The 12,143-nt window shown below is 38.5% G+C and overlaps 1 protein-coding gene across 1 annotated transcript in view; it reads left to right on the forward strand.

Moving 5' to 3' along the window:
* CR2 (complement C3d receptor 2) overlaps positions 1 to 11,005 on the forward strand; it is a 31,138-nt gene extending 20,133 nt beyond the window's left edge. Inside the window, exons 18-26 of the mRNA XM_021682517.1 lie at positions 462 to 638; positions 713 to 797; positions 1,160 to 1,242; positions 1,741 to 2,133; positions 3,188 to 3,373; positions 4,483 to 4,671; positions 5,322 to 5,345; positions 6,043 to 6,118; positions 10,912 to 11,005. Coding sequence (XP_021538192.1) covers positions 462 to 638; positions 713 to 797; positions 1,160 to 1,242; positions 1,741 to 2,133; positions 3,188 to 3,373; positions 4,483 to 4,671; positions 5,322 to 5,345; positions 6,043 to 6,118; positions 10,912 to 11,005 — 1,307 coding nt within the window. The remainder of the gene's footprint in view (positions 1 to 461; positions 639 to 712; positions 798 to 1,159; positions 1,243 to 1,740; positions 2,134 to 3,187; positions 3,374 to 4,482; positions 4,672 to 5,321; positions 5,346 to 6,042; positions 6,119 to 10,911) is intronic.
* Positions 11,006 to 12,143: the final 1,138 nt, after the last annotated feature.

Consider the following 12,143-nt stretch of genomic DNA (forward strand, 5'->3'; position numbering starts at 1 on the left):
AAATGCCCCCCCTGATCTGGGATATATTCAGGGTAGATAATGAGAGGAACTTTTTATTTTTTTTCAAGTTTTTATTTAAATTCCACTTAGTTAACATACAGTGTAATATTAGTTTTAGGTGTAGAATTTAGTGATTCAACATTTCCATACAACACCCAATGCTCATCACAAGTGCCCTTCTTAAACCCCATCACGGATTTCACCCATCCCCCACCCACCTCTCCTCTGGCAACCATCAGTTTGTTCTCTATAGTTAAAAGTCTGTTTCTTGGTTTTCGAGAGGACCTTTTTAAAGGTGCCTGGTTCCTGCAAAAGAGCAGAAAACATTTGGTAATTACAGCTTCATAATTTTTGGCTTAAAAGTTTCAGATTGTCTGCTGTCAAATGTTGTATACTTAATGTTCTTGAGTGTATATTTCTTTTTTTCTTGTTGGTATTTATGTGGGGAGTTTTCTCTTCAGGCTGCCAGCCACCTTTTGGGCTCCATCATGGTCAGCATACAGGTGGAAATAGGGTCCTCTTTGTCTCTGGGATGACTGTAGACTACACCTGTGACCCTGGCTACTTGCTTGTGGGAAACAAATCCATTCACTGTATGCCTTCAGGAAATTGGAGTCCTTCTCCCCCTCGGTGTGAAGGTACTTTCAGTTGCAGAGTTGTTTTTCTCTGTGATATCAGGCATGCATAAATAATTCAAACTTTGCTCTTCTAGAAGCACCATGTCAACCTGTGAGAGATTTTCAAGAGCCTCCCATTCATTCACATGTGATACCAGTCAATACATCCTGTCAAGATGGGTGAGTATGAGATGGTCCATTCTGAAAAGGGGTCTCCACCTCATTTTGTGCATTAATTCTGTCCTCAGCTTGTCTTAGTGACTCCTTCTAGAGGTCTCTCATTGTCACACTCACAGGGAATGTGAGGTTCCAAAGGTCTAACTAACATCTCTCTGACTTTTCAGTCCTTACTTGACATGGAAATGACTTCGCTGTGGAAAACTCTATGTCTGAAGTAGTTTTCTTACTTGGAGGGCCAAGAGTTTTAGCTCCTTGTCTGCCAAAGCTCTTATTTAGAAGTGCCCCTGTATCTGTGGTTTGAGGAAGCTAGGTTGCAGAGATGTGATACTGGGAAGAAGAAATGCATTACAATCTCTCTCTAGGTACCGGTTGACAGGACATACTTATCAGAAGTGTCAAGATGCTGAGAATAGGGTTTGGTTCCAAAAGATTCCACTTTGTCAAGGTAAGTTAGAAAAAAAAACTGTCATTGGGGTAGTAAGGGGTTAGAGAGGGAAGGCCACTGAAGAACTAGCTTTATAACTACCTCAATAGTCTATGTGTTCTGTCTCATTGTACATAAGACAAATCTTTCCGTGTTTGGTCAGCGCTGGCATTGGGGAAAAAAGTGGTCAAGTAGGAACTGAGTATTTGCTATATATCTGCTCAAGATTTAAGAAAAAACCATATATATGGCCTTTATTTCTAGTTTATGGGAACATAGCTATATTTACTCCTCTCATAATACTTTGTTTTCTGAATTTTTTTGGAACGAGTATGTATTACTCACATAGAGAATTTAATAATGCTGTTTTAAAGGAAGCATCACCTGGGTTCTAAAAATCTAAATTCTTGTACGGTTACGTGCAGTACGAGCAGTTGCCTAGTTTCCTTTGTGCCTGACTGAAGACTGGTCCACCTTGGTGTGCTAGCTGAAGCAGAATTTCCTAAATCTCTTCTGCAGTAATTCACTGTCAGCCTCCACCCATGATTGACCATGGAAGGCCCAGGGGCGTGATGGCAGGACCCTTCCGATATGGAAATGAAGTCTCTTATGAATGTGACCAAGGATTCTCTCTTCTGGGAGAGAAAAATATACGATGCATAAGTGATTCTGAAGGACATGGATCTTGGACTGGACCTTCCCCAAAGTGCTTAAAATCTCCGCCTGTGATTCACTGCCCTAGCCCAGAAGTCAAACATGGGTACAAGCTCAACAAAACTCGTTCCTCATATTCCCACAATGACACAGTGTATGTCGCCTGCAATCCTGGCTTCATCATGAACGGCAGTCACGTGATTAGGTGTCATACCAATAACACATGGGTGCCAGGTGTACCGACTTGTATCAAAAAGGGTAAGATATTTTAAGGAATAAGGGATGGGGTGTTGCCCAGAATGGAGAAAAAGGGCTTTGAAATTGCACTGACCATTCAAACTACAGAAAAGCATGTGAAAGTGACGGCAATCACATTGTTTTACAAGATACCTGCCTTGTCTTCTCATCTGATTTTTTTTATCCCTTCCCTTTCTAGGTGTGCTGAGCAAAAGTACATGAGAAGATAATGGTTAACTTCCAAACTGATGGAGTCTCTAAAATTTATTCTTTTTACTAATTTATAATTTAAAAAAAACACACATACTTTTTGGGAGGGCAAGTGTTTGGCAATAATATTGCTTGATAATTTGATATTTAAGGCTGTGAAACCAGCCAGAAAGAGAACTTTGGGTTTGTGGAGATGAATGTTGCCCTTCAAACCCATCAAATTGTCTTTCTTGTCATTATAGTTATCATTCAGCAGTTTTATTCCTGTCAGTAACTATCTACAACAGAGGCTGCCAGTCGGTGCCCCAAGAACTGAATTCAGCTCACCAGAATGGTTTTCTTTGGCTAGCACAGTAGTCTCATCCTAAGTGAAACCCATCTGCACAGCCCAAGATAAACAGTGAATGTGTAATACAGTGAGGACCCCCTTTGCTTTCCTGAAAGACACCTGTATCTTGAACCAGGTGATGGCTGCCATTTTTAGGACAGATGCTCTCTGATTTGTCATATCTGGTGGCTTCACTTCCTGGTTCCAGAAGGCATTGGAGTGTAAGACCCTTAAACTATAGCCCCTTCGCTATTTAAAGGGAAAAGAAAATACTATTACCTGATAGATTACAACCGTGGGCCACGACCATTGATGTTTCATTATGCTACTTTTGACATTTCTTCAGATCTCATATGATATATGTAGGCAATGCAAATTTCTGTCCAGTGCTACTTGGTTTAGGTGGAATGAGTATTTCTTGATACCAATTAGTTGGCTTGTTCCCTACCTTCTTTCAGTATTGCTGTCACCCACAGATAGTGTTGGCTATATGTTCCTTTGTGTTAAATTAAAGATCCTTTTTTATTGGTGTCTAAGCTTCTTTAGGATGTCAACTTCCACTTAAGATACCCAACGGGAATCATACCGGTGGAGATATAGTTCGATTTTCTCCCGGAATGTCAATCCTGTACAGCTGTGACCAAGGCTACCTGCTTGTGGGAGAAGCACTCCTTCTTTGCACACATGAGGGAACCTGGAGCCAATCTGCCCCTTATTGTCAAGGTGTGGTGTCTATTATTCTCCTGTTTTTTTATTCAAATGTCTCTGAAATAGATATTCAGTTAGGTATTTCAACTTAAAATAACCAAATAAATGCATTAATTGGCTCATTTAATTAAATGCATTTCATTGGATTGATTCAATTGGATGAATACATTAATTAGTCTAAATACCATAAAATTTAAAAAAAATGACTTAGGGTGTAGCTTATCTGAGGAGTGATCACTTATGTAGCCCTTTAAATATAGAAAATTGAAGTACTTATACCAATTAAACAACTAAAGTGCAGGTTGAATTAACCTGTGGTTGTAGTTATGATAAGTGTGCATTTGACAAAATACTGATAAAAAGCACAATGATCTTGTCAGTATATTTCCTCTAAGTGGTGGTGGAATTATGGGTATATTTTTTTATAAAAGCTTCAGAATTTCATTTTCATTAACATAAACAATGCATATGAAATAGGAAGAGTGAGTTAATATCTAATATTTATCAAGCACTTTTTACTAAATGCCAGAAACTGCACACAACATCTTACATGCGTTATCTCATTAATCTTCCTGAGAACCAGATGAAGTTGGTGCCATTATTATTCCTATATGACAGATGAGGTCTCGGTAGAGTGGAGAGATCTGTAACTGACCCAAAGTCACACAGCTGGGGAGTCCTAGAGTCATGATTCAAATCCCAAACCTCCTGCTATTGCCCCCTATGGTGTGAGATGAAAGGAGAAATGAGGAAGTATGTTCTGTATGGACAATTATAGAGTAACAGTGGAACAGATGAAACAGTCATTAAGAATTCTTAATATCACCCATTCAGCCTTTACCATTTCTCAAAGAGGCCATTAAAATTATCCAACACTATTAGTTTAGAAACTAAAGCTCAAAGAAGGAAAATAATCTGGCTTAAATTACCTAGAGGTAATTGAGATGGATGGTTGACACAGAAAGACTCTGCCTAAGATGTTCTTTTGTGTTCTCACAGTGAGGCTTTCCTTACTGAGAATGAACCGAGTTGGTTTCATAAACCTTTCCATTCAGGGCAGTATCTACTTCCTTGAGAAAAGGCTAAAGTATGACCCAGCCTCAATGAGCTTTCTTTCATTTCAGAGGTAAACTGTAGCTCCCCAGAGTATATGAATGGAATCCAGAAGGGGCTGGAGCCTGGGAAAATGTATCAGTATGGTGCCATCGTCACTTTGGAGTGTGAAGAGGGGTATACCCTGGAAGGCAGTCCCCAGAGCCAGTGTCAGGATGATCAGGGATGGAACCCGCCCCTGGCTGTCTGCAAATCACCAGGTAACAGCAAAAGGCTACCGTGCTCATACTTGTCTCACTGGAGAGAAGAAGAGTGAGGAGTATCCATCAATGTTAGGGACTTCTAGGTTTTAAATTGATGTGGGTCTGTGACCAGTGCTACAGTAACAGATGAATTTGAAGTTAGTGGTCTATTCTAGAAAAAGCAGAACTTTCTGAGGATGAGGGAAGTAAAGAAGAAAATAAAGGGAGAGGAGTACCAGCCTACAAGATGCAGAACTAACAACCTTACATTTTGAAAGGAGTTGTTACTGAGATTTCTCTTGCTGAATCTTGATTTATAAGTACTTAACCAATTTGACAGGGACCTCCAAAAAATATGTTGAACAACATGTTGTAACAGTTACTACTTGCATTCTAACCTGAGAAATCTGATTACGAAGTTGAGTATATTGGCTTTTTTCATTCGTGAACTACCCCAACTTACTGTGTTATTTTTTTAAACATCCAGTGAATTGTTACATAAAAAATGAAGGAAGAGTGCATACAATGCAGGGTCCCAATACATCTTTTTAAGTAGATTTTGAGAGAAAGGAGCTGAGTGTTATCTTTGGGGATATTACCACGGGACTTTGGGCTGCACTGAAGTATGCAACTAGACTAATATTTTTGTGATTTTGTACTCTCCTTAGCTTCACTTGCTCCTCTTCTTAGTGGTAAGTTTTCTTAAATATTTGAATTAAATTTCTAATGATGTTTTATAAAATATATATATATATATATCGAATTTGAGGCCCTATATCCTGCCTGTTATTTTTGTTTTTCACTTTAACTCCTAGGAAATTATCCTTTTTGGTGTCTTAAAGCTCTTTTAATACGTACTTCATATTACAAACTGACACTTTTGGATAGAGTTGAATAAATAATTTAAAAAGCCAACTATTCCCAGTTTTTCAATTGAAAGTTGAGTTTATATTAACTTTTGATCTTTTGCATGATTTGGTACTATCAAACAGGCTGACTTATTCTGCAACAGCAAAATATATTTTCCAACTGAGAATTAAATGTTGTTATGCCAAGTCGTGGGATCCTTGTGTCCTGAGCTCCTAATATCACCCCAGTAACAAGAATATTATTAATAAAATTGAAAGAAACAGAAAAGCTCAACAGAAACTTGACTGGAGCCCTGTGGTCAAATGCTTGGTGCTTTAGATTAAAGGTGGACTGGATTGAATCAGAAAAAAAATTAAGCCCAAGTATGATTATTTAGGAATGTAACATTTTATGGCTAACAAAGGATAAGTATAAAGTCCCATAACAATTTCCCCACCGCTAGGAATAGCCCCACAATTACTTCAAAACAATATAGGTCACAATTGTCTGGCATTTGATACTTGCTGTTTTGTTTTCTAGGTCTTTCTGCAGGTTCAGTACTTCTTGTATTCTTGATTGGTGTCACCTTATGCACAATATTAAAACACAGAGAACGGTAAGTTCAATGCATCCTTGACCAAAGGGTACAAAAGGTTTTGGCTTCTTGCCTGAAACTAAACTCAGAAGCACAAGTCATATGACATGAACATTGTAGTGTGGAGTAAGAGATCTTGTGCCATATAGAAGGAAGCCCTCTCTGTGAGAACTTAAAAAATATCAAGCACAGGGGCGCCTGGGTGGCTCAGTCGTTAAGCATCTGCCTTCAGCTCAGGTCATGATCCCAGGGTCCTGGGATCGAGTCCCACATCGGGCTCCCTGCTCAGCGGGAAGCCTGCTTCTCCCTCTCCCACTCCCCCTGCCTGTGTTCCTGCTCTCGCTGTCTCTCTCTCTGTCAAATGAATAAAATCTTTAAAAAAAAAAAATCAAGCACTTATTTTATTTGAATGATGTTTATTCAGATGATATATATTTAAAAATCTAGAAAATTAAAATTTTAAAAATCCCAGTGGTAACAACTGCAGATATTTTGGTATATTCTTATCTGATCTTATATTCTTTCTCTTTTTCTCTTTTTAACTGAAATTTTGACATGATAGTCCCCTGCTTTAATTTTTTTAATTTGGCTTTTGTCTCTTGTGTCTTTATATTATGTTTTCTTTTTAATTATGTAATAGTATATTGTTCTATGTATTTCTGTATTGTGGAAATTTTAGGTTGCTTCCACATTTATTTTGATAATAAATAAAGATACAAGAGACATCTTCAAATAAACCTTTTTCCACATTTACTTATTTCTGTAGCATAAATGTCTAGAATTACTAAGGGTAAGAGTACGAACATTTAAGATGCCTAATCAATATTGCCAAATGACTTTCCAGAAAGTGTGTTCTAACTTGACCATATGTCAGATAATTAATATATTTTGGTAATGTTGTGTTTCAGGACTTCTTTTCCTGCTGTATTGATTTGTCCGCCCATCACAAATTACTCTGTGTTTAATTAATATAGCTTTCTACTATTATATGGTAGGTCAAGAATTCCTTTGCTATAATTTTTTAGGATTTTCCTTTCTATTCTCTTCTGTTTGTTCTTACCAGGTGATTTTTAGATCATTTGGCATCTCCAAAAAACATATGTTGAGACTGCATTTAAGTCTATAGATTAGTCTGTGAGAAACTGACATCTTTTCTGTAATGTGTTCCCATTCAGAAACATCCAAGGCCTTTCTATTTGTTGAAGTAATCTTTTCTCTCGCTTGGTTGTTGTTTTCATGACTACTTAGGTTTCTATGTTTTGTTATGTTTTATTCAGAAATAAGATATACTTTTCTTTTTTTAACATTAATTTTTTAAATTTATTTATTTATTTATTTGACAGAGAGAGAGAGAGAGAGCATAAGCAGGGGGAAGGGCAGAGGGAGAGGGAGAAGCAAGCTCCTCGCTGAGCAGGGAGCCTGACACATGGCTCGATCCCAGGATCCCGGGATTATGACCCAAGCTGAAGGCAGACACTTAATGACTGAGCCACCCAGGAGCCCCTAACATTAATTTTCTAAGTATTTTAATCTATAGGGGTGCCTGGGTGGCTCAGTCGTTAAGCATCTGCCTTCGGCTCAGGTCATGATCCCAGGGTCCTGGGATCGAGTCCCACATTGGGCTCCCTGCCCTGCGGGAAGCCTGCTTCTCCCTCTCCCACTCCCCCTACTTGTGTTCCCTCTCTCGCTATGTCTCTCTCTGTCAAATAAATAAAATCTTTAAAAAAACCCCACAACATTTTAATCTATAAACTAATTTTGCCATAGTAGGTTATGTGATATTTGGTGCGTACACAAAGCAAGTGGTCAAGTAATGGGGAATTTTGATCAGAAAAAAAATTTCATAGTGAAGGAAATCTTTCAAGCAAGCCTCAAGAGTTTGTAGACAAGGAGAAAAAGGCATTCCAAGTGGAAGGAGCAGTTTGAGGCTCGTCTTTCCGTCAGGTATTACAGGAACTACGTAAGCAATTTGACATAACTGTGTGTGATGGTGACTGAAGGAGAGGGTAACATAGATTTAGGTGTAGGGATGGCCTAAAAGACCCCTCTGACCCATAAATCCTGTGTCAGAATATTCTGATAAGTGCAAAGGATACCATTTTAGCAAATGAGACCATCAGGAAACAGCCTGGGAATGTTTTGTGTGCACAGGTTCTTGAATCTCTGCACGTGCTCGTGTTAGAGAAGATGATCAGGTGAAGCCTTACCAAGTCTCAGGTAACTTCCAGGGGGAGATGACCAAGTCATGTCACCCTAGACAAGTCACCCATAAATGCCAGCAAAATTACTTTTTTTTTTTTCACCAGCAAAATTACTTTAACATGCCAAGTCACCTGGCTCGTGCCATCAGTGCCATCTGGTACATTGTTCATAGTTGTAAAACGCCTGGTGTAGACACTGGACACGAAGGGTTTATATTGAAACTATGTTGTGATGGCACCTGTGAACCTGAGGCATTTGTTCTAAGCCCGCCAGACCTGGGCACCTCGGTTCACAGGTGCAATCACAGTTGTGTCAAATTGCTTATGTAGTTCTTATAATACAAGAGTCTTAGAAGGGTCTACAGTTGTGATATACTTTACACTGTAGTGTGGACCAGATGATGTACCACATAACCCTCGTTGTGTGAATGACTTCAGGAAAAAAGGGTGTTCTATGACCAAATAACATTGGGAAGTACTACATGCTGTATTTTTCTCATGAAGAGTCACAGAGACCAAGAACATATTTAAAGTCCTACAATAAAGAAGCCTGTTTAATTTTATTTTTAAACCAGAGTTCCCCAAACTAATTGGACCACAGAACTCTTTTGCTCCTATAATGCTTTCACATCCCCTGGAACTAATTTTTCATTTAACAGTCACTGGGGAGTCTAGAAAGATGGGCAGGGGCTAGATCATCAAAATCTTTGCATGCCATGACAAGGAGTTGGGGTTTATCCTGTAGGATCTTGAGCAAGGTAATATGTTCAGATAGGCATTTTCATCAGGACGGGCAAGACTGGGTTTTCAACCAAAGCAGCAGTGGTGGAGATTGAGAGGTATCTTCACTATTAAGAAGAGAGGATCTTCAGGATTTAGTGACTTGTCAAATGCTGGGAGAAGGGGCGAAAAGAATGACTTCTGTGGAGGGGATCCAGTGGTTCACCAAAAGAGGAGAGGGGCAGTTTTGTGGAGAAATATAAATTCAGTCCTGCCCTATTACTTTGGGGTACCCACAATGTAGGACTCAAGAGAGAGGCCTGGACTCAGGCAACATTTAACTCACATTTGAAGCCTTGGGACCAAGAAGAACAAAAACGGTAAGAACAGGGGTGAGAACAGGTCTCAGAAGGACAGTAACGCTTAAAAGGGAGGAGAGGAAGAAATAATCGGAAGTAGGAGGAGAACTAGGAAAGAGGAGTTTCGGAGAATTCAAGGGAGAAGAGGGTCTTAAGGAAAAGAAAATAGGGATATCATTTACATGGCTTTCCTCACAGGAAGTCAGAAGATAATTTTAGCTGAGTTACTAGAAATTTAGAAAATGTGGTCTCTATCTCTTTCCTTCATGCTACTGAGTTTGTTCTCAGAGGATTACACATGTAGGAAAATTGGCAAACTTTAGGAATGCCTATGAACTCAAATAATTTGATGTTCCTGGCAGATTATTAAGTTTATGAATATGATTATATCAAATACTATATTTAAGCCTCCATTGATATAAACCAAACATGTATGTTAAGCTACATTCTAAGCTTTACTCACTTATTTTATTTCCAACTTGTAACTGACTTCAATTTATTTTCTGATGGTTGATATAGACATTTGAGCTGCCTTAAATATTTCTGTAAATGGATGAGTAATCAATCACTTAGAAATTTTGTCTAAGTAACAAAATATTTTTAAAAGCCACCCAAACATTTGAGAGACACCACTCTTAATGTACACCACTTACAACATACCTATAAGCTGACCTCTTAAATATGGTATGAGTGACATGCTCTAAGTACCTTTAGCAGAAATCTTTCTTATTCAGTAATTTTGTAATATCTTATTTCAGAGTTCTACGTGACAGTGTAATCTCCTTTTATTGTTTTTTGCTAATTTTGGCTAAGTGGTTTTAGAAGCACAGTATAACATATGGGCTTTCTTTTTTTAAAAAATGATTGTATTTATTTGACAGAGAGAGACACAGTGAGAGAGGGAATACAAGCAGGGAGAGTGGGAGAGGGAGAAGCATGCTTCCCGCTGAGCAGAGAGCCCGATGTGGGGCTCCATCCCAGGACCCTGGAATCATGACCTGAGCCAAAGGCAGATACTCAATGACTGAGCCACCCAGGCACCCCAAGCATATGGGCTTTCAAGGAATAAAAGTAAAATTGTCCTCTTAAAAATTATTTCAAGCTTTTAGTGCTATAAGACTATGTAAGGATTCTGAATTTAACATCAAATATAAAAACTTCCCTTTATGTTAGATCGGAAGACTGTCCCAAAAAAAGGCAAATTTATGGTCATATCCTAAAATAAAAGCTTCTTTTTATTTTTCAAACTGAGGTTCATGGTTATAAGTCATTGAAGGTCTCAGATCTGAGGTAAAGCTACCTACTATCAACTTCTGACTTGGACACTTGGCATCCTAGTAAATTATTTTTATGGGCCTTTCCAAATAATAGGGGTTATAGTGATTATCTCATGTGATACTTAGGACAACAAAATGAATCCTTCATGAAAAGTATTTATCATGTAATGGGAATTATGGAAAACAAACTACTGTGACATGTTTGTAGTAGTCATGGGCAATGAGTAAAGAGTTTACTTTTTTCTTCTTCCATTTAGCAATTATTATACAAATCAAATCCCTAAAGAAGGAGATCTTCATTTAGAAACACAGGAAGTATATTCTATTGATCCATACAACCCAGCAAGCTAATCAGAAGACAAACTGGTATCTAATGAAATTGAAATATTTTTATTCATTTCTATGTCAAAATGTCTTCAATTTATATTTATCAATTTCATAGTGCTAAATATGTATGGTTCTATTGCACACATCTTTAGTAATCATGTACAGAAATTGCTAACTTATCTACTTCATATTGCCAATTAATGCCCCTGGTTTTTTTTAATTCATTCATCCATTCAACAAATACTAAATACAAATCATAATAATTAAGAATAAAATAAAAAAGAAGATGAGAAAAATATTTTGGAGAGAAATAAAGTAGAAAAAGGAGCTAGAGCATGGTAGTTGGAAGAGAAGTTCTCACTAAGAAAATGGCATTTGAGCAAAGACTAGAATGAAGGAAGGAGCTAGCCTTATTGGTGGTGGAAGAACATTCCAGAAAGAAAAGCAGGTGCAGAGATCATAAGGTGGTGTGTGCCTGCTGTGTTGGAGACACAGCAAGGAGACCAGTGTGGCTTAGTATGGACTGACCAAGGGAGAAAGAGGTAGGGATGAAGTCAGAGAGGTAAGGGGAGGGCAGGGGGAGGTTCATCATATAGAGTATGCTAGGTCATTGTAATGAGCTTGGTGTGTATTCTGAGATGGAAACCAAATGGAGGGTTTTAGGCAGAGAAGAGAATGATCACCTTAACTGCTGTGTGAAGAATTGAGTGTATGAAGCCAAAGGTGGAAACTAGGGAGCCAATGAGGACTTTATCACAATAATCTAGGTAAGAAGTTGTGAGTGGCTACCAGCAGGCTGGTGAGAAGAGGTCAGCTTCTGCGTGTATTTTTAAGATAGTGACAGGAGGGTTTGCTGACAGTTTGTAAGGCAGAAAGCAGTGATGATGGCAGGGTTTTTTGGCCTGCTGACCAGAAGGATGGAATTGTCATTAATTAGGATGACTGACAATGTGAAAAGGCAGGATTAGGGAGAAAAACCAGGAGTTTCACTTTGGAGATGTTAGAAATGAGATATCTAATAGGCATCCAAAGAGAAATATCAAGAAGGCAGCTGGGTGTACAAGTCTATGTCAGAGAATAGGTCCAGGCTCAAGACATAGATATGGGCCGTGTCAGCATATGGATGTATGTAATAATGAGATCAAATAAGATGAGCAAGGGG

The sequence above is a fragment of the Neomonachus schauinslandi genome, chromosome 6 (assembly GCF_002201575.2).
Source record: "Neomonachus schauinslandi chromosome 6, ASM220157v2, whole genome shotgun sequence".
NCBI lineage: Eukaryota > Metazoa > Chordata > Mammalia > Carnivora > Phocidae > Neomonachus > Neomonachus schauinslandi.